Source organism: Peromyscus maniculatus, chromosome X (assembly GCF_049852395.1).
Source record: "Peromyscus maniculatus bairdii isolate BWxNUB_F1_BW_parent chromosome X, HU_Pman_BW_mat_3.1, whole genome shotgun sequence".
Taxonomy (NCBI): domain Eukaryota; kingdom Metazoa; phylum Chordata; class Mammalia; order Rodentia; family Cricetidae; genus Peromyscus; species Peromyscus maniculatus.
The window spans coordinates 27,482,629-27,509,779 of record NC_134875.1 but is presented as its reverse complement, the minus strand read 5'-3'; the positions used below and the strand labels follow the sequence as shown (position 1 = coordinate 27,509,779).

The 27,151-nt window shown below is 40.5% G+C and overlaps 1 protein-coding gene across 5 annotated transcripts in view; it reads left to right on the top strand.

Annotated features, from left to right (window-relative positions):
• The window catches only part of Ocrl (OCRL inositol polyphosphate-5-phosphatase), a 66,697-nt gene that overhangs the window by 34,699 nt on the left and 4,847 nt on the right, over window positions 1-27,151 (top strand). For 3 of the 5 annotated variants that reach the window (XM_042269379.2, XM_015988553.3, XM_076561581.1), the window contains 8 exons: window positions 1,537-1,648; window positions 4,533-4,642; window positions 6,280-6,415; window positions 11,672-11,782; window positions 12,378-12,543; window positions 12,757-12,992; window positions 22,491-22,514; window positions 26,285-26,401. In XM_042269379.2, the coding sequence (XP_042125313.1) occupies window positions 1,537-1,648; window positions 4,533-4,642; window positions 6,280-6,415; window positions 11,672-11,782; window positions 12,378-12,543; window positions 12,757-12,992; window positions 22,491-22,514; window positions 26,285-26,401 (1,012 nt within the window). The remainder of the gene's footprint in view (window positions 1-1,536; window positions 1,649-4,532; window positions 4,643-6,279; window positions 6,416-11,671; window positions 11,783-12,377; window positions 12,544-12,756; window positions 12,993-22,490; window positions 22,515-26,284; window positions 26,402-27,151) is intronic. The other 2 variants (XM_076561582.1, XM_015988554.3) reach the window with 1 other exon arrangement.

The window sequence follows — 27,151 nt, the reverse complement described above, 5'->3', positions numbered from 1 at the left end:
AAACCCTTTACTTCCCTCCTTTTCCCCCTAGCCACTCTCTCTCTCCAAAGGAGATTATCTTTATTTAACATTTGAGTGTAGACCTTTCTAGAGCTGCACTGTCTAATATGATAGGCAGCATCTGGCTGCTGGTATTTGAAAGTCATTCCTCAAACTGAGAGGTCTGTAAGCAAAAGCTATATTGGATTTTGAAGATTGCTTGGGGGAAATGTGGGATACCTTAATTTGCAAAATATTAATCACACATTAATGATTTGGGTGTATTGGGTTAAATAAAAGTTGTTATTTTTACTTTTATATTTTAAGTGCAGCTACTAGAAAAAATGAAAGGATATGGAGGCATGCATCATTTTGTTGAACAGTCTCTTTTCGACTTTTCTCCATACATATACAGACACACATACTTGTTGTATGAGAACATAGTGCCCTCTTTATCTTTCCAGCTTTGTGTCTGCAGATTTACATTATTCCTTTTACTGGCTGCGATTATTAAAAACAGGAGTGGCAGTGGCAGTTCTGTGAAGAATGGGATTTCCTAAGGACGGGAGCAGAAATCCACTGAGGGATGGGTTGGGTGGTGATAGAAAAAAAAATGAGTTGTAAAGAGATGACTTGCTCTTTGAAATCCTGAGGGTGATTTGGAAGAAATAGTAGGAGGTGGGAATTGTAGTAAATCAAGAGATAATTTAGGATTATTAGAAGCAGTGGATATCAGGGGAACTAAGGAAAGAATAGGGAAAGATAGTGATACTTGAATGTGTCTGTACTGTCTCAACAGTTAGGATCATATAGAATTCTGTTTGACGATGACAATGTCAAGGCCTTAAAATTTATGATCATGAAGTCCCCAGAAATTCCACAAATTGATTTTCCAAGAGTCCAAACTTTCCTGTTGTCTTTGAGAACCTGAGGTGACTCAAAAGGGACCCATTTTGATGTGGTAATTTCAGGGTCTTCTCAGCACGTCTCAAGTCCTGCTTCTGTGACTGAGGACTAAGGTGCCAGTTTGCTTCTTTCCTGGAACTTGAACTTCAGATCTTCAACAGATTTAGTCAGGTTGGCTACACTGAAAAGCCAGGCTTAATTTTCCTAGTGGGTTCTGTCAGTCCTTCCCACCCTCCAAACCGTAATGGAGCACCTACAAAACCTCAGGGCTCTGGGAGGCAAAAAGCATTAAGATTCTCTTTGCCTAGAGACCTGGCAGGCAGCCAGACAAAATTTTGAAGCTAATCCAGCAAATAAACTGCATGCTTCTCAGTCCATTAACTCCTTGGCTTCCAAATCCCATATGTATACTGCATTGCCCCGTTTTTACTCTGTTTTATGTGGCGTGCCTATTTTCCTAGCTATTTTACAATCTATTGTCTTTCTTAGGTGTTGGTAGTACTTGCCCCTAAAGAATTAATTACATCTTTAAACCCCTTGTCAGTGATAAATAGATCCTTATAAGGAGTCTGCCCATTTTCTTCTCTCTGTTCTCCTCTGATTGACTTTAATGTTAATTACTGCTGTTCTAATCTATGTCTTGGTCCTCAGTGTTGTCATTTGGTTGGGAGACTTGAACTACAGACTTTGCATGCCTGATGCCAATGAGGTGAAAACTCTTATTAATAAAAATGACCTTCAGAAGCTCTTGAAATTCGACCAGGTAAGTGAAGTTTCAATGGCAGAGATTGTGAGGATTATGAGATAGACACATGGTTGGCATGACTTATGCTAGAAAGAGATGGCAAGTTTTACTATCTTGCAAGATATTGTGGCTGGGGATATAGAGATTTGGAGTACCTTGATTAAGTGCTAAGATTCAAGGGGCATAATGTTGGTGACAAAAAGCAAATATAAAATTCATTCAGTAAGTCCTTATCAGGCAGAGATTTTAGAGATTTGTATACATGGGCTGCAGAATGGGTGAGGTTAATTGGAGAATACTTCCTAGAGGAAATGGCCTTCTGCCATGTTGGTGTGGTTTAGAGGATGGAATGGGGGAAATTGTTCTATGATTATTTGGCAGGCTGAGCAACAGTTTGGAGGTAAAAGAGAGAGGGAGGCCCTATCAAAGAGACTGGGAAACTACTAAAAGAAGCTTGTGTGGGATAATAGCATAAGCTATATTCTAATAGGAGCTGACTGATAAGTTGACTGATAGTGTTGACTGGTATTTAGCTGTTGATGTTAAAAACAGTGGAAAGGGCTGGGAAGACGGCTCAGTAGATAAAAGTGTTTGTTGCACAAGCATCAAGACTTGAGTTAGGATCCTCAGCACCCATGTAAAAGCCAGACACAGTAGCATGTATCTGTGAGCCCTGCTCTGAGGGAGACAGGTGTATCCTAAGGGCTTACTGGCCTACCAGCCTAGTCCAAATAGTAAGCTCCTGGTTCAATGAAAGAGCCCAATCTCAAAATATAAGGTAGAGAAGTGATTGAAGAAAACATCTGATACCACCCTCAGGCCTCTGCACATTCTCACATGGATGCCAACCCACATATAAACAAGCAAGAAAAACAAAAGTCCTTATAGGAAAATGACTGATTATGGAGCGATCAGACAAAACCTGATATTCAATAAACCAGTCTCTGTGGATATAAGCCACTATATCAGTGTATAAACCTGGTAAATAAGTTGAATTTTTATTTTCATACATTTATGTTTTTTCTTTTTGAGCTAGAATATCGCTATGAAGCCTATCCTAGCATGGAACTAGTTGTATAGTCTACGGCTGGCCTTGAACTTGTGATCCTCCTGCCTCTACCTGCTAAGTGATGGTATTATAGGCATGTGCCAGTACACCTTGATCATAAAAATAAATTTTTGGAATATAGGTACTGGCCAATAAAAATGAATGTTTCATGTCATTTCATATTTGATTAATACATATTAATTGCACACAGTCTTTGTGTTTATTGTGATGTATCAGGATGTAGAGTCAGAGTATAGTAATCAAATCCAGACTCTGGGACCTGGGGATGTAGCTCAGTGGTAGAACACTTGCATAATCTATGTTAGGCTGTGTGTACAATCTACAGCACCATAAAATCACCCAGGTTATTTGTATGTGACCTCCCCTCACATCCCACCTTCTGATTATCACTATTCTATATTCAGGTTGACTTCTTTTGGCTTTCATGCCTGAGAGCTGAAATATAACATACATCTTTCTGTGTATTTAACACTAATTATGTCTAGTCCCATCCATTTTCCTGCAAATGATAGTATTTCATTCATTATGGCTGATATATATATATATATATATATACATATATATGTCATATTTTCGTTATCTAGTCAGTATTAACAGGCACTTTTCTTGGTTTCTTATATTTGACTATTATAAATAATGCCACATTAAACATATGTGTACACATATCTCCTTGGTATGGTGATTTCACTTCCTTTGATTATGTGCCCATCATGGTACACGAGTGAAAGTAAATGTTTCTTAATGAAGAAAGACAAAGTTTTGACTTGATTCACATGTCTTTAAATCCTTATGAGAATCTTTTGACCTTTAGACACAGTAAAAATTCAGGTGTTTTGCAGTACAATAGTTTTTATAGTGAGCCTTTCTTAGCTATCTTCCTTTACACTGAGGTTGAATGGCTAATTTGTTTGTATTGCTTCCTCTTTCTTGCCTCCAGAAAGGGTACAGTTGGGATAAATGCTGAGTCGTGTGTAACTTTGGTAAAATATCTGAGTGGGGATAACTTTTACAACAATACATTATAGGGCTAGAGAAATGAGTACTTGCCTTGTAAGCCTGAGGACCTAAATTTGGATTCCAACAGCCACATAAAAAGCCAAGCATGGTCACATATACCTGTAACCCCAGCATTAACAGGGGGAGGTGGAGACAGGAGGATCACTATGTGCATGTGTGTTTGAGTATAAGTCGGTGCATGTGTGTGCAGTGCCCATGGAGGCCAGAAGAAGGCTGTGGATCTCTTGGAGGCATCCAACAAATTTGGGTCCTCTGGAAGAGCAGTGTACTCTCTTAACCACTGGACCCTCTCTATAGCCCCAACCCACCCACTTAAGAAAGAGAGAGAGAGAGAGAGAGAGAGAGAGAGAGAGAGAGAGAGAGAGAGAGAGAGAGAGAGAAGAAAGAAAGAAAAAGAAAGAAAAAAATGTTAACTAGTCACTGAAATTGATTTCAGAAATTATCCTTTCAAAGTTTATGTGGGGTTTTGTTGTTGTTGTTGTTGTTGTTGATGATGATGTTATAATTATAATTATGCTCGGTTGTGCCTGCCCAGTTCTAAACATTGTAGGCTTATTCGGAGTTCTTGTTTCCACAATTTTATCCTGGCCATAGTTGGCAATAAAATGGCAATGTGCTAGTGTTGTCAGAAGGTGAGTTCTAATGCTATGGCAGCGTTGACATTGAATTCAAAAGATAAGCCATCTTATCTGTGTATTTTTCCACAATTGAAAAGGCTGTGGAACTGGATACCTAGAAAGGGAGCAGATCAGCCTGATTATCAGCTCTGTTGATGTGGTGTTACTGTGCTTATGTGGTGTTTCTTTCTATCTGTAGTTGAACATTCAGCGCACACAGAAAAAAGCCTTTGTGGATTTCAATGAAGGGGAAATCAAGTTTATTCCCACTTACAAGTATGATTCTAAAACTGACAGATGGGATTCCAGGTAAAGTGATAAGAACCTTCTCACAGAAAAGGTTAAGACTTGATCTTTTCTGTGTCCTTTCATGTCCCTCCTGACAGGCTAGGATTTTTTTTAATATCATTCCATATGCAGAGAGGGAAATCTAATGGCTCAGTGTTATTACAGAAGAGTATTTCAAACTGAGCTTATATTAGGAAAGTATTAATTAGATGTCAGGGCTGGTGACATTTTATGAGCTGCCTCTGGTTCCCTGTTTCTGTCACCTCTGCAAACTAGCTTAGATTTTTGCCTTTCTAATCTTACCCTTCTTTCTTACCTAATGCTCTTAGCCCCCTCTCCCAAACTACTTCTCTGCTACTTAAATTTGGATACCAGAAGGTGAGAACAAAGAGTCATAAGCAGTTCTTCTAGTATAGTCATTCTTGGTCCTCAGAACACATTAGAAGCCATTGGTAAGGGCCTGGAGAGATTGTTCAGTGGCTAGAATACTTGGTGCTCTTGCAGAGGACCCAAGTTCAATAACTCCAGCTCCAAGGGATCTGACACCCTCTCCTGGCCTTTATGTACACATAAATGAAAATTTGAAAATAGGTCTTAAAAAATAATCCATTGGTGACCTCTTAGAAATCCTAATGTCTGGACCCACACCTGCTGTTGTTGGAAAAAAGAGAACTACTCCTTGGAGTCCCTTTGATTTCCTCATTTCCCAAGCAGAGTAGCCCTGTCAGTAAATCTTTAACTGCTTGTCCCCTACATACCATTTCTTTCTTTTTTCTAGTTTCCTAGGTAGCTCAGAATCTTGAAAGACAAAAGAATCCATGGGCATACTCATCTGCTTTACACTCTGTGAGCATTGGATGAGATTCTAGGGGTGGGGGAGAAGGTCCAGTGTTTCTAAGGAGCAATGCAGCAATTGAAAAGGGACACCAAGGGACCTCTTTCACTTTGCTCGGAGTCTGCCACTTAAGAGCCAGCTCCAGAGCCACTGATCAGGAATATTTGAGTTCCCTACTAGATCAAGTGTACAAGGCATTTCTTATTTTAATGAACGATGAATAATTTTTTTTTTTGCCCTGGGTATTCTATAGACTGTTCTACTCTCAGGCTTGCATGCATGCATGTTAGTTCATCTCTATCAAAGAAGCTGGATGTGTCCATAAAAGTCCAGGCTTAGAAGAGAAAGCTCTACTCTTCTCCAGCGATTAAACCCAGTCTAGGAATAGAGGATGGCAGTTTTCCACTCGAGTAGTTGTCTATTATGAAGTACCATTGCAGTCAGGTGGAGCAAAGGAAGAGTAAATATTCAGAATGGAACCCTGACCTGAGAAGACTATTTTAAGAAGGTGCTGTTCTATCTTCCTCTGTGGTGACATTGTTTAAGATGCAGACCTAAATTTAGGAAAACCATCCATCCGTTAGTTGATACAAGGCACATACTTTGTACTGGGCAGTAGTCCTGGAGTTCAGTGGCTTACAAGCAGACAGGCCATTCTCAGGACTTGCAATGTAGAGAAGAAGATGATAGGTGTCCTCCGGGAAGAAGTATGTGGTTCGCTGGAAGTGTATAAAAAAGAGGCCTAATGTGATTTCTAAACCAATATGTGTTTCTACAGTCTAGTGTGGTATGTTCTGTGTGTGACTCATTCTTTTATTTACAGTGGGAAATGCCGAGTTCCAGCCTGGTGTGACCGAATTCTTTGGAGAGGAATAAATATTAATCAACTTCATTACCGGAGTCACATGGAACTCAAAACTAGTGACCACAAACCTGTTAGCGCCCTGTTCCACATTGGGGTAAATAGTTGATTGCTCATTCGTTTCCATATTAAGTAGCTATTTCCAGAGCATTACGTAGATACATAGTGAATTCATAATTCAGCATGCCATAAACGTTCTCTAAACAAATAGTTATTTGCAGGGTTGGGTGGTTAGCACCCTCCTCAGCCCTCCCAAATGCTATCCTTAGTTCTCTTTGTGGTCCAATCTTTTTACTGATGTACAGGTATTTTATGCCATGTAGGCACAGACTGATCAGAATAGGACCAGATCTACTTATTAAAGAGAGGGAGTCCTGTCCACTACAGTGGCATCTTCCTCTCAAACAGCTTAGATATTATGTTGTTTTGTACTTGGCTGCATCTTAGGCTGAATTGATAGCCAGTTATTGAATGTTTTGCCTCTATTGTGATTGCATTTTCCCGTTTTTAGCTGTGGCTTGCTGATTTGTGTTTTGACTATTTCTTGTGGATTTTCCACATCTGTGGTATTGTAACCTGTCAGGATATAATTAGTGTGATTCTCATTAGGATGACTTGGGTAGTCTACTACTTGGCTTTGCATTCCAGGTCAACCACTTTGTAATTGTGGAGACTGGACAATTTATTTAAAATCCTTATGTGTCAGTCTACTTTACGAAGTATGCTAGTAATGGGACCACCTCGTAAGAATTATTGAGTTCAAACATGCGAAGGGCATAGTGGGACAGGTTACTTTTGTTTATGTCAGTTTCAGGAACTGCTGACATAGGTGTTACCCATGTCTTTTATGGTTACTCTTATCCTGAGTCCTCTTTTTTTAATTCTTTACTTGTCTTTATTTTATGTAGGTTGGCATTTGGCCTGCATGTATGTCCGTGTGAGGGTGTCGGATCCCCTGGAATTGGAGTTACAGACAGTTGTGAGCTGTCATGTGGGTGCTGGGAATTGAACCAGGGTCTTCTGAAAGAGCAGCCAATTTTCCTGACCACTGAGCCATCTTTCCACTCCCACCCCCATCCCTTAGTCCTCTTTTAAAGAAGAATGACTTTAGGGCATTTCCTTGAGAAACAAAATTAGTTCTTGGTCTTAAAGTATATTTAAAATTTTTCAAACAACCAACAACTTAATTTTTTTATCCATTTTTGGGTTGCAGTTGTTGTTTTTGTTTCTTATTACATTTTTAGTGGGGAGGCACGTGCTGTGTGATGTATAAAGGTCAGGTGACAATTTGCTAGGAGTTGGTTCTCTCCAGTGTGCATAGCTGTTTTAATGTGATGCTAGGAATCAGACACAGGGATTTGTGCCTTCTAAACACATGCCAGATCACTCAGCTGTGCTCACTCCCACCCCTTCCCCCTCCCACTCCCACATACAGCAGCTAGCATCTGTGTGCTAGAAATGGTGTTAGGTAATTTGTGCATGTCGGTTACTTACCACAACAGTGCTCACATAAATATTTCCCATTTTACAGATGAGCAGCTAAAAACCCAGGGAGCTTAAAAACGACTTCCTTGAAAGTATTCAATTAGAAAGAGAGCTAAGATTCAAATCTTAAGTCTGTTTAACTCCTACATCTGTGGTCTTTCCACTACCCCCACAGTGCTTTAATAGTTCTAATGTACTGATTCAATGGGCCTTCAGAAGCTACCCATCGGAATCCAGTTTGTACTTCCAGGACATCCTCTTTTCCTCATTTGGATCTCCCTGATCTGTTTAAAGAAGGCATCACTTCTTAAATACTTGCCTCCTTGGTTTAATCAGCCATGCTTGGATTTTTGCTGTGTTTGCCTTCAGAACCTTGGAATATTTTTCATACTACACATCACTGCTAGACTCCCACTTAGATATTTTTAAATTTACAAGGCCTCTTTATATGTCTTTATATCTTTACTAGAGTTCTCTGTTTCTGACTTAAAATCATACAGCAATTTAAATGCGCTCTTTGTGGGGCTGGCAAGGTGGCTTAGTAGGTAAAGGCACCTGTCACCAGGCCTGATGACTTGAGTTTGATCCCACAGTGAAAAGAGGAAATCAGCCTATTGGGGAAAATTATTAAGGCCACTCCACGTAGTTAAAAGGGAGATTTATTTAGTGGTGTAACTTACAAATGAAGGGATAGATAGGTTGCAGGTTCTGGGAAAGACATAGCGTAGTCCAGCAGTGTTCTCTGGAGAACTCTCCTCAGTCTACCTCCAGCGTCCAGGTCCAGGAAACAAGAGAGCGCGGGGGCATCCAGATCTCAGGTCTTCAGGGCCCTCCCTTGGCCCTGCCTTGTAGGCATGATAGTTACCGAAGTCTCAATGGAGGTTGGAACTTCCAGACCAAAGCTGGAATAGCTACCCACTACATCAGCCAACTTCTGGAAGTAGTCCTCTGACCTCCACGTGTGTATCATGGCACATACTCACACACACTCACACACACACACACACACACACACACACACACACACACACAAATAAAAAACTTAAAATTGCATTTTCTTTAAAATAGAGATCTAAGCAGAATTTATACAGAAGGCTGAGATTCTTTAGTAACTGTCATCTCCCACTTGAGACTTCCCCTAAATCCCTACTTCCTAGCCAGGCCAACACCACTTAGGAGTATTTGTCTTTCCAGACGTGTGTCATTGGCACTTTCTGTGATGATGGAAATGTCCTGTATCCATGCTAGGCTTCAGTATATGTCTTTATGCTTAATAGTGTTTATGTGTGTGTATTATAACTGGTCTCATACTATGTGCAGATCTGAAATTTGCTTGTGGTATATAGTATTATCTCTCTCTGAGTCATTATGATTTTCCTTTTATACTGAATTCCTAATTTGCTGGGAATTTCCTCTTCTGAAATTAATGTATCACGTGGTAAAATTCTCCCCACCACCCTCCATTACCCTAATGGACCATTAAGTAGTATTAATCCACTGAGAAAAGGCTTGCTTTTATTGAGTAACTACTTCATGCTTTAGAGCCTTGGGCCAGCTATGATTAGAGGCTTTAAAAACTACATTGCACATTGGTGCACCACCCCTGGCACCAGTGACTTGTAACAAAGGAGCCAACTGTTCTGTTGTCAGTTAATTTCCAGAGACTTGCTGTGGGCTGTCTGACATGAAGCTCCTCGAGACAGTGTTCCACCCGGCACTGGGTTCTGTGATCTGTTGCGCTGGCTCTCGGACTTCAGTGGAAATACCCATTTCCTAGAGAACTTTTTAAAGAGAAAAAAAGGATGAACCCATGAACCCCACACCTCAAAGATTGTGATTAATAGGCCTGGGCACCTGTGATTTCAAACCTCAGCCAGGTTGAGTCTGTTGCTTACCTCATCATTCTGGAAGGATCCACATGGTAGTCTAGATCTTGCCAAAGACCCAGTTAGGTGAACTGTACAACTCTCAGAATATTCCTTACTTCTGTGGCCTTGAAAGTTCTGAAAAAATTACAAAATTTTTTAAGAATTTAATGTTCATCTTAACCTAATGCTTATATACTGTGGGGCTTAAGTGATCAATCTCAGTTCTCTAAGTTATGGGTCCAGTGTGTTTTTTTTTTAATTAAGAAAAGTTTTTTATTCATTTTACATACCAATCAAAGATTCCCCTCTTCCCTCCTCCTGCCCCTCCAGCCTCCCCCTCCCAACCCACCACCCATTCCCTCCTACAAGAAGGTAAGGCCTCCCATGGGGAGGTACATTTAGTAGAGAGGCAGGTTCAAGCCCCTCCTTCTCCCTCAAGGCTGTGTGAGGTGTCCCATCCATCACAGGTAGTGGACTCCAAAAAGCCTGCTCATGCACCAGGGATGGATTTTGATCCTACTGCCAGGGCCCCTTAAGCAGATCAAGCTACACAACTGTCTTGCTATGCAGAGGGCCTAGTCCAGTCCCATACAGGCTCCACTGCTGTTGATTTAAATTTAGAGGGACACATGTATTGTCCTGGGAAGGGGAAATAGATGAGCTCTCCATGAACAAACTGGGGATGAGGGGTGGGCAATGGAGGGTCAGGGATGGGGGATGAGAACATAAGGGAACAGGATGGTCAAGCTGGAACAGGGATGGAGTGGGAGAGCAATGAAAGAGATACCATGATAGAGGGAGACATTATGGGGATAGGGAGAAACCAGGTGATAGGGGAATCCACAAGGATGACCCTAGGTTAGACTACTAGCAATAGTGGAAAGCGTGCCTGAACTGGCCTACCCCTGTAATCAGATCGGTGAATACCCTAACTGTCATCATAGAGCCTTCATCCAGTAACTGATGGAAACAGATGCAGAGATCCACAGCCAAACACCAGCCCGAGCTCCAATGTGTTTTAAAAAATAATTCCCTAGTCTGTTTAGCTCAGCTGTTTTCCACATCTGCCTCAGAGCCCTTGCTATATACATGAATCTTTTTTAACATGGATTTTTGTGAAATTTTATACTTTATATAAAAAGGAAACTGATGCCTCAAACTTAACAATAATATGTTATATTACTTATGCTAAATGGTAACATTAGTTTACATGAAGTTTTAATATTTTTAAAAAATACAGCTATAACAGGAAGTTGGAAGTGCTGTGTCACCTGGAAACTTTCTTGACCCATTAGTCCAAATGACTTGTCTTTTGTCATGGTTTTATGCCAGGACATTTTGTGGTGGCCTTTTTCTAAAATGGTCACTGGCTCCATTTACTAATACTATACCTTTCCTGGTGTGTAATCTGAGCAATTATCTGATTCCTGCCAATGTGCATAGCAACTAATGGATTTAAATGCTTTGATCATATCTTCTACAGTTTCACCACTTTATGCTTGTTAAAAATAGCAGAGGATGTATTTTAGCACTGTCATTTTACACACTGCAAAAAATCATTTTTACTACAATTATCTCATTTTCTCCACTGTCAGATAATTAATAATGGAGCAAGGAAAAATCCTTCCCAGATATGTACTGTTATCAAGCATCTTGGATATTGTACTTTTCCAGAAATTTAGCCAATTGACTTTCTTTTCCATAAAGTGTATTTTTTAATAATGCTTATTGTTTTAGTTTGTTTTAGTGGCTTTTAAATTTTATTAGAGACTCTTAAAGATAGAAAGGTTGAGATTACCTAAAACTAAATTAAAAATCTATTTCCTTTGAGGTGAAAGTTATAGATAAAGCAGGATATTAAAGTTTTTGAGGATGTTGATTATAGTACAGTTTAGTTTAAAGGTGTTCCCATAATTCCCAGTTTGAAATTATTAGATACTCTCTGATGGAGCTGAGCTAGGAGCCTGTGGAACTGAAAATGGTGCCTTCTTTCCCATTAGGTGAAAGTTGTGGATGAACGGAGGTATCGGAAGGTCTTTGAAGATATCGTACGCATTATGGACAGAATGGAAAATGACTTCCTTCCTTCATTAGAACTTAGCAGGAGAGAGGTGAGCAGAGCTACACAGCTTCCTGTTTGCTGTCCATTTTGAGTTAACACAAAGGAAAGTGTGTCACTTGAAGGTGCATCAAGGTTAACATCTCCACTGGTGGCAGACTTTCTCTGTTCTGGTGTCAGCTTTGCAGTTTGATAGATGGAGGAGAACATGAAGTGTCTTACCCTCTCAGAGATACAGCTCCCTTTTCTGGACACAAGTTAATATGTGATAAGCTCTTAAAACAGCACCTCCCAGCTCGGAAGCCCTCATATTGGTTACTCTTGTTTGGTGCTCAGTTCATGTGTCTGAGGGAACAGAGCCTAGTCACAGAATTGGCGTGCTGGACCACGATCATTTCATCTCAGGATCCCTGGAACAATCAGAGGAGCCTTGAACAAGGTCAAAAGTTACCTAACACCTTCTCTGCTGGTGTTAGCCAAATAATGTATGAAAGCCAATGCTAGGAAGTTGTCTTGGTCTGTGAATACATGTGGTGGTTACACATCTGATTAATAATTACCTTATTCTTGATTCATATTGTCTATGAATAATCCAACTTACTTCCCCTACTAGTGATGCATGGTTGTGTCTGTCTGTTATTCCCCAGTTTGTGTTTGAGAATGTGAAGTTTCGGCAGCTGCAAAAGGAGAAGTTCCAGATCAGCAACAATGGACAGGTTCCCTGCCATTTTTCTTTCATCCCTAAACTTAATGACAGCCAATACTGCAAGCCATGGCTTCGAGCTGAACCTTTTGAGGGCTACTTGGAGCCAAGTGAGTTTTCCCTTTACCCTTGCCTCTGCTTGCCGCCACCTCGGCTTAACTTCTAGTTCTCTAACCACCTGACTCTCACTTCACTGTCTTTATATTAGTGATAGCTCTTTGTGTCCCATCTCTCCCCTGTGGTTGTTTGGTTTTGGTTTTTGAAGCCAGTCGATTTTCCACTGGGAAGCTCTGTGCTACAATGCACCATCTCTTTCATTTCAGATGAGACAGTGGACATTTCCCTTGATGTATATGTCAGCAAAGACTCTGTAACCATCCTGAACTCTGGTGAAGATAAGATTGAAGATATTCTCGTCCTTCATCTGGATCGCGGCAAAGATTACTTCTTAACCATCAGTGGGAATTACCTCCCAAGTTGCTTTGGTACATCCTTAGAGGCTTTGTGTCGAATGAAAAGGCCAATCCGAGAAGTTCCTGTCACCAAACTCATAGACTTGGTGAGAAGTGCCCTAAAACATAAACCATCTTCACGTTTAATTTGCACATTTTGTCCCCATTATTTCTGTGCCTTCTTTCCTCTTCTGGGATCAGGGGAACTGACAAATGATACAGAAGAATGTCACTTTATCTTAGCACTACTTTAATTCAATTAAGCTAGAAAGGGAAGAGAAGAGGCTAATGTGTCGTTAACTCTTGTTGCGACTATAGTAGATAATATATTCTACTTCTAAAATAAGATTAAAGGCTCTCTTAAAGCTATAATGCTTGTTAGGCTCGTCACACTCTTTCACATAAATTGGCATGTATGCTACGTGTGGCAAGTGCACCATGCAGTATTATCCTCATTATGCTTACAAGAAAATTGAGGCCCAGAGGCATTCAGTTGCCCATAGTCCAATAAGTTAGTGACAGATCTACCACCCAGATTTTCTGACTTCCCCTCCAGTATCCCTCCCTACAGTATATCAAATCAAACTTTGCTGCTGCTGAGAACACAAGCTGTTAGGGAAACTTAAGAACTTGCATCATAGACCCTAGGGGTGCTTACTACAAGTAGAGGTCTCTATCCCCATCCAACATTGATAACAGACTCTTCAGATATGGAGCCTATGAATCTATATTTTACTAACATTCCAGAAGCTTTTTTCTTTGGTAGCCCAGGCTGGACTTGAATTTCCTGTTCAACTTAGAGTGACTTTAAACTTCTGATCTTCCTGTTTCCACCTCCCCAGTGTGGGGTCACAGGTCTATGCCATATGTCTGGTTTATGCAGTGCTGAGGATCAAAGCCAGGGCTTCTTCATACATGCTAGGCAGGCCCTCTGCCAACTGAGAGGCAAACTCAGCCCATAGACAATGCACACTGAGGCTCGTTCACTTCATGTGACTCAAGAAAGGAAAAGAGAAATATTCCCTCCCCTTTCCCAAGCCAAGTTATGATATAATATCTATATTCTTAAGAGGAAAAAGTATATTATTTTCAGTAGAAACATGATTTAATAGCAAGTTCATCCTATTAAAAGGCACTTATGATAAATGAAACTATTGTTGGATTTGTGTACAGGTTGGCACTACACGTTTATTCTTATCTGTTCTTTTTAACCAAATGTAGTGAAGAGCCAAATGTTATTATGTATATAAAATCACACTGGTGCTTAGGCCTGGGCAGAGCTAGTGATTGCAGCATCCAGCAGGAAGGGTTAGAGCAGCGGCGGCGGCAGCGGCAGCGGCAGCAGCAGCAGCAGCAGCCGCAGCCGCCTGCTCACTTGTATCTGTGCCGTTGCCATGGAACTGTTGCACCTGTGACTCAGAGAAGGAAATTACAGCACTGGAATTTTATTTGTTTCCATAGAGCTCTCATGATGGAAGGTTTTACCTGTGTTTGACAGAAAACCATTTTCTACAGAAATTTATATCCCGCCAGCCTGGTGTTTCTCGTAATTGTTTTTCTCCTACCACCATATTCCCTTTCTGTATTGAAAAAAGAAATTATACAACGTAGTCTGATCACAGTTCCCCTCCCCCAACTCCTCCCAGAGCCTGCCCGCCCCACCCAACCAACTCCACACCCGTTCTTTCTCTCCGATTGTAGAAAGCAAACAAAGAGGCAAACAAAAACAAACTAGAATTTTTTTAAAGGAAAAAAATCACAAGAAACACACTTGCACGCACACGCATGTAAACAAAAACTATGAAAACGCAAGATGGGAAACCATGCAAAAGGCCAGTAGGACAAAAAAAAGTGCCCAAACAAAGCAATATGAGACAAAAAGTCTACAAAAATACCATTGTGTTCATTTTGTTTTGGCCATTTCCTGTTGGGCATGGAGCTTACCACCATATTCCTTATTTTTCAAATTTTGTGTTTCACCTGTTAAAATAGATTATACATGATTTTTTCTACTTTATCCCAAACACTATTTCCTAGCTTTCTTTGTTTCTGCTTTTTATTTTATTATTATTTTTAATTTTTTGAAAACGTTTTTTGTTTTACACACACATACACACATACACACATACACACACACACACACACACACACACACACACGGGTGTTTTGCCTGTACACATGTCTGTGAACCATGTGCATGCCATGCCTACCCACAGAGGCCAGAAGAGGGTGTTGGATTCCTGGGTGGTTGTAAGCCACTGTCTGGGTAATGGGAACCAAACTCAGGGCCTCTGCAAGAGCAACAAAGGCTCTTAACTGCTAAGCCATCTCTCTACCCCTGTTCCTTCCTTTTATGAAAAATGTCAAATGTGTAAGAAAAAAACAGAATAATACAGTGAACTCCCACATGACTTACACACACACACACACACACACACACACACACACACACACACACACACACACTTTTTTGTACCATTTAAAATTAAGTGGCTCTATATCAGCTCGACACTATAAACACTTCAGCCTGTATCTCTTAAGAAAAAGGACAAACTTTTGTATACACACAGCACTATTATTGTACTTCAGAAAACAGCAGTCCACAATGCCATGTAGCATCTCATTTATATTCATATTTTTCCAGTTCTATTAATGTCTTTTATAGATTTTTAAAAACAAAAATGCAATCTTGGTTCATGCAGTATAACATATGTGTATATATGTACATATATGTGTATACATATATTCATATATATGCTAAGGTTTCTATTGTATTTTTCATAGTAGAGCAATTCTCCATTTTTTCTTTTTAATAAATATTTTTATTTTATAATTAATTTAATTTTACATATCAACCACGGATTGCCCTGTCCTTCCTCCTCCCATCCCCCAGCCTTCCCCCCAACCTACCCCCATTCCCATTCTTTATTGTCATTTGCTTTTTAAGAGTCTAGTTTAGTTGCCCAAGCATAGGTCTATTATTTCCTAAATTTGGCCAATTTTTCTTGGTATTTTTAACTTATCCTTGTATACCCTCTCTTTACTTTTGATTTCCTATCAACTAGACCATGGCTTATTTTTATCAAAATCAGTGGCAACATAATAGTACCCTGACCATAATTTTTCCATATTCTGGGAGTGACTAGGAGGCTCAACCAGCTTTAAAGGGTCTTCCTGTATATAAAATATATTATCAGGCAAGTCGACCACACCCATAAATAGAAAGTAGACAAAATCATTAGAGGAATCAGTGGCTCTGTAGAGGGCCTTCTGTGCTCTTTTAGAACATAATTGACTCAGGGTTAAAGAAATAGAACCTTGGTCGTTTGTAATTACCTAATGACTTTTTATTACATTATGCGTGCATGATCATTTGTTCTTTTTGAAAGTTCTTATCTTGTAGGCTTTAGGGTTCTCATTCTTTCCACGGTTTATTGCATTTCAGTGTTATTAAATTACTGTATCTCATCATCATCCGTCTTATTGTGCGGCAGTAAACAGGAATCTAAAATAATCACTTCCCTTTCTGAACAACTTTCTGCCTGTTTTGACTCTGAAATACTTCTTTAGGTGTCGTGTTCACTCACGCTTTTCCAGGACCCAATGAGCTCTTTCCAAGCCCATGAGACAGTGCCCTTAGTACTGGTACATGTCCTCTATTGTAGTATGTGCTATAAATTCAGGGTGAAGCCAGGACCAAGTTCAGTGCGTATGTTCTGTCTCCATGTACTGTTTCAGGAAGATTCTTATGTTACATCTGCTTCCTGCCAAATGCAAAATGGGATAATTGGCATGAATCTTTTTGTTCTTCCAACCACTTTCAATAATAGAGATTCTACAACTCCTAGGGTAGTTGGGGTTAGGTTAAGACGGAACAGATGAGAATTATTTGCTGTTGTAATTATTTATATTCTTTTTCCGAACAAAGACCCATTTCTCTGATTTATTAACTAACATGTTAACTAGCAAATAATCATCAATATTTATTACATGCTGGATATAAAGTAGTATGGAGATTATGTGAGTTTCTGTAATTTAGTGGTCGGGAAAGTATACTTGCTTGCAAAATATAGCTAAATTCAAAGTCATGGTTAATAGTTTTGTTTGAGATAATTTGAACATTAATGATCTTTACTGGCTACTGCTCACTATGTTTGGTTAAGTCAATATTTTGGGAAATGATTTAAAGTGAATGTTACAGAGATTGTAATTTGTATTCACAGTAGATTCCTTCCTACAGTTACTCTAGCCCTTGTGTGCTATAAAAGCTTATTGATTCACCAGACAATCTCTGTAAAATCAATCTCAGAATCAGCCTATTTTTGTCTTAATGGATATTTGATGCTTGTAATATTAACATGATCTAGAAATATGTTCAGTACATATTAATAAAGTAGATTAGAAAAGTGATTTGGAGTTGACCATAGACATGTTTCCAGTCAAATCAGAGTACTTAAGAAACAAATATGTATTTAGGTATAGTCTGAGAGACTCTTCTAGAAGTAAGGGGCACCTTGAAAAAGGATGCAAAATAAGAGAAAAGTGACAATGGATGGGAAATTCTAACATTTCCCTGGAAACGGTGAAGGGTCAGATTATATTACATGAAACTGGTTCTGTAGTATAGGGGTAGGCAATGGCCTCAAAATCAAGAGATGTACTTATGCTTGAGCCAGAGATTATCTAGAACCTTCGGGAGACTTTGAGGACTACTACAAGGTTGTAAGTTGACATATTAGAAGGAACCTTCTGCTGTTGCATATAGAATGAGCTAATAGAACGGAGACCAGGCTTGGCGTGCCAGAACTGGTTAAGGGTTTTGGTTGCAAGTACAAACGTGGAAAAGATGAAAGGTGGGTGGAGAAAATTCCAATGAGGAGAAGGATATAAAGTCTGAGATAAGAACTTGGTGATTCGTTCAGTACCAGTGCTCTCCTTACTCTGTGTTTGCTTTATCTTGCTGATCTAATCGTTCCTTTCTTGTCCTGTTACATGCATGATTTGTTTCTTCTATATATTCATATGAATTATTTCTTCTGAGAACTTCAATTTCCATTTAGTTATCATTAAATTTGAACCTTCTAGTTGGGCCCGGTGGTACACACCTTTTATCCAGCTACTTGGAAGACTGAAGGCAGGAGGATCACAAGAGAAAGTTAACAAGCCATGTCTCCATGTCAAAAGTTAAGAGGGGATGGGGGAGTTGGAGATGCAGCTCAGTGGTGGAGCACTTTCCCAACATAGCCCAGGCCCTGGCTTTAGTCCTCAGTACTGTCAGTCTGAATCCTCTATTTGTAAAGAACTCTTTTATATTGTTTTAGCTACGTTCACTACTGAGAACGTTCTTCTTAGGGTAAATGTTGGAGCTAGGAATGATTTGCATTGTACTTGCTATGTGTCATGTCACTCCAGGGAAAAAAGCCTGAAATAGGCTCCTGTTTCGAATGCGATCAACAGAGCCTTTTATAAGTACCCTTTCAAGTCCAGTGAACTCCGGGATGAGTGACCTTTTATTAGTGGAGATTAACTATGGTTTATAGTTTCAAAATTCAGACTAGTGTTGAATTAAGCATAATTTATATTTGTTGTCTTTAAGCCTACATCCAGAGAAGTAAACTCGCTGTATGTTTTCCTTTTTCCACTTCCAAGTGTATGTGATGTGCATGTGTGTGTATGCATATTTGTGTATGTGTGCATTTGTGTGCACATGCATGTGAAGCCCCGAGCTTGATGTTGGGCATCATTCTCCATCTGTCTCCTACCTTATTTGTTGAGGCAGAGTCTCTCAGTCAAACCCAGATCTCAGTGATTTGGCTAGTCTTGCTAGCCAGCTTCTTCTGAAGCTCTCATATCTCCCCAAGACTAGACTTATAGGTGGGCCACCACACTCACCTGGCATTTGAGTAGGTTCTGGGGATCTGAACCCCATCACACTTATGTAGCAAATGCTTTAAACACTGAGCCATCATCCCAGCCACCAGAGGAATAAGCTCTTCATGTAAATTTGCTGCCAGTCCAGTTGCATTTAATCAGTCCTTTTGACTCTTAGAATTTTCTCTTTTATCCATTCCTCATGTTTATAGTATTGGAGGTGGAACTCAGTGTTTCATTCAGACCTTAGTAGTAGATAATCATTTTACTACTAAGAAACACTACCTGGCCACTATTTTAAAAAATATATATTTTCCCATTCTCGTTTTTTAAATGAATTTGTGTGTGTGTGTGTGTGTGTGTGTGTGTGTGTGCGCGCGCGCGCGCACACGCGCATACGTGTGTGAATACGTGCGTGCATGTATACTTGGATAGACATGCATGTACCACAGCACATGTGTGTTGTTCAGGACACCTCTTGGATGTTGGTTCTCTCCTACCATGTAGGATCCAGGGATTGAACTAGATCTGCATAAGTGCACCTCCATCAAGTGAGCCTTCTCCCAGGCCCCATATTAGTAAAGAAGTTGATTCACTGGCTGATTTAGCTTACGCATTCACACCAAGGCACACATGTAAGAGGTCAGAGGACAGTTTTATGAGGTTGGTTCTTTTCTTCTAACATGTGAGTTCCAGAGATTTAACTTAAGTGATCAAGCTTGGTGGTAAACGCCATGACCTGCTGAGCTCTTTCATGGGCCCGCATAGTAGTTTTTGTTTGTTTGGCTTTTTGAAACACTTTCTCTGTGTAGCTTTTCCTGTCCTGACACTCTCTCTGTAGACTGGGCTGGCCTCGAACTCACAGACATCCGCCTGCCTCTGCCTCCCGAGTGCTGGGACTAAAGGTGTGCACCACCACTGTCTAGCCCCCATGTTAGTGTTAAGGTGTTTCTCTCCCTCTTGACCTATGTTGATAGCCATTTAATGTTCCCCTTTGTTTCTACACTTCATGTTTTCCTGTTCAGGTCTAGCCGACTGAACTTTCTGTAACGCTGCTCTAGTGGGGGCAATGGTTTAGTTGCTCAAAGGTAGTGAGTGGCTCCCCCATACCTGACGCACACAATCCAGATTCATTAAGTTGTCATTCAGCGCCACCTTTTGTTTCTTGACGTTTCTCAACATTGTCTAGTTAGCTTATGCTCCCCACAAACAAGATGAGTAAATTCTTCCCAGTCACCTTGTCATCTAACTTTTCTGAGCACTTGTTTCTTTCTGCCTCTTCGACCTTTGCTTCGAGCATGGATCTTGCTCTGTTGTCCGGACCGGCCCTGAACTCCTGCATCCATGTGAACTTCCTGAGTAACTGTCATCACCGGCCAGCGCCACTGTGCCTGGCTTACTTCCATTTGTTACAGCCCTTCCTCCAAATCCTGGGAATCAAGGGCTTACATGTGGCTCCGTAGTAGAAAGTTCGCCCAGCATACACAAAGCTCTGGGTCCTAACACCAGCTGACAAAAAAAAAAATTCCTGTGGTTTTGTTGTTGTTGTTATTTCAGTACATGTGGCCATATATTGGCAACTTGTACATATGAATTCTGAGAATATCAGGTTGTAAATTCTGAAACGAGGGAGGACCAGACTCCATTGGAAACCAAGGTCAAGGAGCAACCACATCTTTCTCCTTTCTGTGCTCTTATTTGTCACTGTTCTCCTTAGAAGATATTTAACATAGCCCTTTGTACTGGTAGATGGTCCCCAATCAAAGGAAACTTCTTTCAGGGCCTACATTGACATAAAATCCCTGCTTCATTTTGCTTGGTATATCATGTGTCACGTGTTCATCAGAAGACAAATTCAAAGTCTGTCAGATGTGTTAAAAAGTATTTCTAGCTGGGTGGCAGTGGCGCATGCCTTTAATCCCAGCACTGGGGAGGCAGAGGCAGGTGGATCTCTGTGAGTTCAAGGCCAGCCTGGGCTACAGAGTGAGTTCCAGGAAAGGCACAAAGCTACACAGAGAAACTCTGTCTTGAAAAAAAAAAGTATTTCTAAATTTAATAAAATGTTGGAGTACAAACTTTTGTTAAATTAGATGGCTGGCACTCAGAATCAATTTCACATTTAGAAGTATCATGATGATAGAACAATGTATACTGACTAGGACTCTGACTACTTTATTTCACATGGTATTTAAGTTTAGGTAAACATGGAAAATCATGTTCAATTTGTAATGTATCTAACAGTACTAAAAGCCCTAATTGTCATATATAACAACAACTGGGGAAAATAGGTTCAGGATTATCACTTGGAATGGTAGGGAATACATACATACTCACTTCCACTGCAGGCGCCCTGGCTTCTCTGACAGGAAGACTTAGCTTTCTCCTTAGAGCTACCAGACCTGAGATGTGATTTATACTCGATTTTCTCAGTGGTCTATAATGGGAACGGGAAGAGTCCAGTTGAGAGTCTCTGGGGCAGTGTACCCCACCTCTTCCTAACTTTAGATTGCTTCACTGTCCCTATGAGGAAAATATTTTACCTGCTTCAGAGCTAAAGACACTGAGACAATATGAAGTTTGGTAAATTGCTTGAGCAATCAGTAAGAGGCAGAAGGAAGATTTGTACCAAGGCCTGTCTAACATCAGTACCTATACTCTTGGCATTGACCATGCTGCCTTGTGAATAGCATTTCTCACTGTTCCTAGCTGATTGTAGTACTCGCACAGATTTCCCCTGCCTCTCTATCCAGGAAGCACTTGTGTAGTCCTTTCTGTCTACATGAGTATAGTGATCATGAATGGGGTTAGTCAGACCTGGGTTCCAATTCTGATTCTGTCACTTATTACCTATGTGTGACCTTGGGCAAATAATTTAACCTCTCAAAGCCTCAGTTTCTTCATCTGTAAAATGGGAATAATGTTTCACATTGATGTGCAGATAAAGTGACATCATATATAAACCCCTTGCATGGCTGCTGGTACATGGTAGATATTCCTAGGTGGTGGTGACCATTGCTGCTGCTTTCACTCTCACTGGGTTGTAATGACTTCAGAAATAACAGGGAAGCTAAAAGCGCTCTTTCCCCTGCTGCTCCTTTGTGTTGTATGTCCACTAGAAAAATAGAGGAACGATGCCTACTCTGATCCACAAAGCTCTGAGATAAATTCATTTACATTTCAATGGGACTTTCAAATCTGGGGAGTCTATTGGCCTTCACGGAAGGAGGTGGGTGGGTACTGGGAGAGGGAAAAAGTTCTTGGAGGCTCTTAGAGATTCCGGGGACAAGCTGGGATGAGAACAGCAATAAAAAGGGATAGCTTATCCCTGCTTCTGAGTGGTCACACTCAGGCCAGCAGCCAAGTTCTTCCACGGAGGCAGCATTGGGATGTGGTAAGAACTGCACATGACAGCAGATAAGCAGGAAGTCACAGCACCAGGCTTGACTAGATCCTCAGACGGCTTCCTGGGGGCACAAAGGTCAAGGCCTGTAAAAGGATGGTTTTTGAGTGATAATTTCAGCGAACTATGTAATAATATACTATGCATGACAACGAACTTTGCATGTAGAGAATGTGTTCTGTTTTCAGTGTTCATCATTTGAAGGATTTTGAGCTTTTAAAAACCTATGTGTCTAGCAAGCTGGCAAGATCTAATACTGAGCTGTTTCTAATTCTGTGAATTAACTCTGATCATTGTCTATCTGCCAATGACTTTTCTCCTGCTCTGCTCTCAGGAAGAAGACAGCTTCCTAGAAAAGGTAATTCAATCCATTGGTGGTAACGAAGGTTTCCTTGTGCCTGATTAACACTTAACTGTGGTCCCTGGAACTTGTCCCTAAGCATTCTCATATCAGAGGCCTCTGACTTGGTGAGAATTCCCTAAGAAGCCCTGATGTCCTGCCAGGTGTCTTGAAGTATGATCAAAATACAAGAATGATGTTTATTCATCTGATAAGTTGTTGATACTCTGTATGTAAAAGAAATAAAACTCAAGGGTACAGGCTTTTTTTTTTTTTGAGACAGGGTCTCGAGTATTACAGGCTAGCCTCAAACTCACTATATAGCAAGAATGACCTTGATTTTTTATCCTCCTGCCTCCACTTCCCCAGTGCTGGGATTACAGCACTCCTCATTTTATGCAGTCCTGAGAATCAAACTTGAGCCTTATAATAGATGACAGATAAGCATTCTACCAGCTGAGCTACATCTCTAGCCACCAGTGTGTGTGTGTGTGTGTGTGTGTGTGTGTGTGTGTGTGTGTGTGTGTGGACTGAAAGGGGTGAAACCTAGTGCACTGCCATTGAGCTATACCCCAGCCACATTTGCATTTCTTAATTTCCAGACAAGTGCTATACTATGAAGCTAGATCTCTAGCCCAGATTTGTCTTGATATATCTTATCTGAAAACTCATGAGTTGGAGGGTACTGTTTAGCTGCCCCTGATTCCAATGATAGTAAAACCAAAAATTGCTATTCCTGTTGCATTAATAGTGATTTGGAAGCTGGGGAAATGGCCCAGTCAGTAAGTATGTTGTTCGAATCTTAGAGAGTCTTTTAATTGGGAAAAAAAAAACCTAGAGCCAGATATGAGGGTGAAAGCTGAAAGAGCAGCCAGCCACTAGTTCTTACCCCCTACAAAATCCCCAGCCTAAAGAGAGTAAGTTCCTGTTTCCTCACACCTTATATACTTTTCTCTGCCTTGCCATATTACTTCCTGGGATTAAAGGCATGTGTGCTTCCCAAGCAAAGGCATGAGATCTCAAGTGATAGGATTAAAGGTATATGCTACCACTGCCTGACCTCTATGTTTAATCTAGTGGCTGGCTCTGTCCTCTGATCCTCAGGCAAGTTTATTAGGGTACACAATATATCACCACAAAAGTACTTGTCGTCATGCAACCATGAGGGCCCAAGTTCAGATTTCCAACACCAGTGTAAACAAAAGAGCCAGGTACAGTAGCACACATCTGTAATGCCAGTGATGGGGAACAGATACCAGGTGGGTCCCTGGAGCTCACTAGCCAGCCAGTCCAAAAGAATCAGTGAGCTCCATGTTCAGTGAGAGAACCTGTCTCACAAACTAAAATAAAATGGAGACAGACTGAGGAAGACAACTGATGTCAACCTCTGGCCTGCATACACACACACACATACACATGCATCCACTTGGACCATACATACAACAAAGGAGTGATTTGGGGGGTCTTGATAAGAGTGGTTAATTACTCAGAGAATACCCAGATATGGTCAAGAAACGGAGTGCAGAGTAGAATTGTGGAGCTAAATCATAGATGGAGTAAAATCATAAATCATCTAATCTGGCCATCTGTCTTTAGACAGAGAAAGATATTTTCTGTGTTCTATCAGCCAAGGCCCAAGGCCCAAGGCCCAGAAAGGTAGAAAATACTGTGAAAAGGCCCACTGGCACAGAGCACCAGAGTGTAAGGTATGGGTGTACTGTTTCGTGCCTCTCAAGTGGTATGCCCCTTCCGCAGGGCCTCACGGCCTCTTCCATCCTCAACTGGAGATGCCAAGCTTTCCTCGGGGAGGGAAATGCTCAACAGACATTCCACAGCATGTTCATAGAGTGTTTGAGGGACCTTCCCATTGGGTGGAGTTGAATGCATTTTGAAGGTGAAGATTCTTTAACCACTAGCATTAAGATTGCAAAGTATAGGCTTATAAGGCAGAGTATGTCTTGTTGAAAGAAGGCAGAGTGTCTTGGTTCCCCTTTGAACATCAGAGTTCACAATAATGTACAGAAAATTTTTTTGTAAATATTCTTTCCCCATTTTCTTACTGTATCCTTTCCTAGACTTCAGAGTCACAAGTGTGACATTTCCTATTATCACACATGAATGTGGAAGTGGATGGTAGATGCTGTATATAACCTACTGACATTTTATTAACCTTTTAAACCACTAAGGCTTGAGACATCTTTGCTTCTTAGCTCTTCTCTGTTAAGGGCAGTCCATGTTCTGTCTGTTCAGTTAGACAGTGCCTTGTGTTGTCTTAATGCCTCAGGACAGGAAAAACCTTTAGTTGGATGTCAGATTTTTTTGAGTCAATGATGAATAATTTATATATGGTAAGTTTAGAGGCATCTGCTAAAGAATCTGCACATGTGTTCTGTTTGGTCCAGAAAGTTAGTAGAGTGCATTATGAAGTGTTTGGATGCCTGCATGTAATACATACAACCAGAATGAAGTCCGTGGGTGACTCACCAATAGAAGTTATAGAAACTATGTAGAATATGAATATTGAGACATAACATCCCAGGGAAAGAAAGAAAATGAATGTGAAAATAGATACATAGAGAGATTTGAAATAGTAACCAGCGATAACTACTCCTTTCTCTTCCCTGTAGCAGCTCAGAAAGTTCATTGGTCCTTATTCAAAAGCACCATGTTAAGAAAAGAACTGGACGCTGCTGAAGTTATGCGGTCCCTGTGAGCATAGTGCTGTGCTTTTTTCTTTGTCTTAAAGCTATATAGCTGGAGGTTATAGGTAGAACAGTGTCAGACAAGAAGCTGAAAAGTTGACAGTATATAATGTATGACTTAGAGGTGGCAAAAGGAAGCGGATGCTAAAAGCTGAACATGGCTTTCTCCACTGGAGTTCTTCTGAGGCTGCCTTCAAATGCCCTTTTAGCCTGTTTTGGATATATTTTCCATATGCTTTATATTTGAATCTATAAACCTAAGATAAATTAATATTTATTTTTGAGCATTGGGAGATAATTGAGTTTATTTTACACTTTGAATTTAGTTATTTGTCTGATATATGTCACTTCTGGATTTTTATCTTATATTCTTTCAGAAGACTCTAACAATAGAAAGGTAGGTAAAACAAATAATAGCCCTTAGAAATCTTTGCTGAGCTATTAACATAAAGAATAACTTCTGGAAGTAGACCCTTGAGTTTTCATGGTATTCTAGCTCCTCAGTTGCTATTCTATTCCAGGTTATTAGTTTTGGATTTTGGAGCTTATGATTAGAAAATTGGATCAAGTCCATATTTGTGCATCTAATGTGCAGAATTGTCTTTAATTCCTCCGAACCAAATCAATTCAGTTAAAGAAACAATGAGAACTCCCAGTAGTATTTGTGGTGAGACCTGAAGGAGAGTTAGTGTAGAAAAAACTGAAACCTGAGTGTAAGCATGGCCCCTCGAGGTGCCGTGTTAACAGCTGTGATTTCATGGTTCAGCTACTAGTCATGTGTAGACTCTGCTGTGACTGTATTCTATTCTGCCATGCTGGTTCTCACTGCACCATGTGGAATGCGTCCATAGGATGCACACCATAAGCACAAGTGAAATGCTAACTGAGTGAATGAAGCATTTGGGGAAGGAGATTAACTACTGGAACCATTACTGAGGGCCTCCCGAACATGGATGTCTCTTGTGAGAAAAAAATACAAACGCATCAGAGACAAAGATCACATTGTATCCACTTGAGCAGATTTTGAAAGAGATTTCTCTCTTTATTCTGAGGCTCCTTTGATTTTTATCCCTTTTCATCTGTTAGGAGAAATCCCTTCTGCAGATGGTCCCCTTGGATGAAGGTGCCAGCGAGCGACCCCTTCAGGTGCCCAAGGAGATCTGGCTTCTAGTAGATCACTTATACAGATGTGCATGTCACCAGGTGAGTGTGAGAAAACCTTCCCTGAAACTTCAGAATGTGTATAAATCCTATAGGAAATTATAATGCTTCACATCAGCGTAGTGCATTTCACTGTCCCAAGCAACCTCCATGTGGCTGCTCTGTCCAACCTCTAAAGCATATAAGCTAAGCAGGTACCTGAGACCACACTCCAAGTTTGATGGCAGAGCCGTGACCAGAACTGAAAATGCCCACGGCTTGTTTATGCACTTTGCATTGAACGACTGAGTACTCCAGTCTGATGACAATTTTAGGTGCCATGTAGCCAATTGCAAATTTTAAAATTGAAGCAAACTTCAAGCCCATTCCTTTAACCTAGCACTACGTTTTTTTTAAATCCTATACTAAACACTAGCCATGCCCAATTCATTCCCGAAAAGAAAGAACTTTCTTTGACCATATTGAAGACAGTGTTCTCAGTTTTACTTTGACCAATATAACTTGAAAAACCAAGTTTTATCATGAATGTACCATTTTCTCCTTTCCGGGCATCCAATTCTGTCCACATTTGATACGCTTATGATTATGTAGAGTACACTCTGCCTTATTTTTCGGAGGCTCAGTGGACTGCCTGGCTTCCTGATCTAGCCATGTAGTCCCTTGCCCTATCAGGTAGAGGCTAACATGTCATTTTTGAACAGGTCATCTTCTTGCTTGAAATAAACTTTCCCAGGGATTATAGAAACGCTAAAGGAAAACATGCTACACCCATCCCTCCTTCCCTAACCGTTA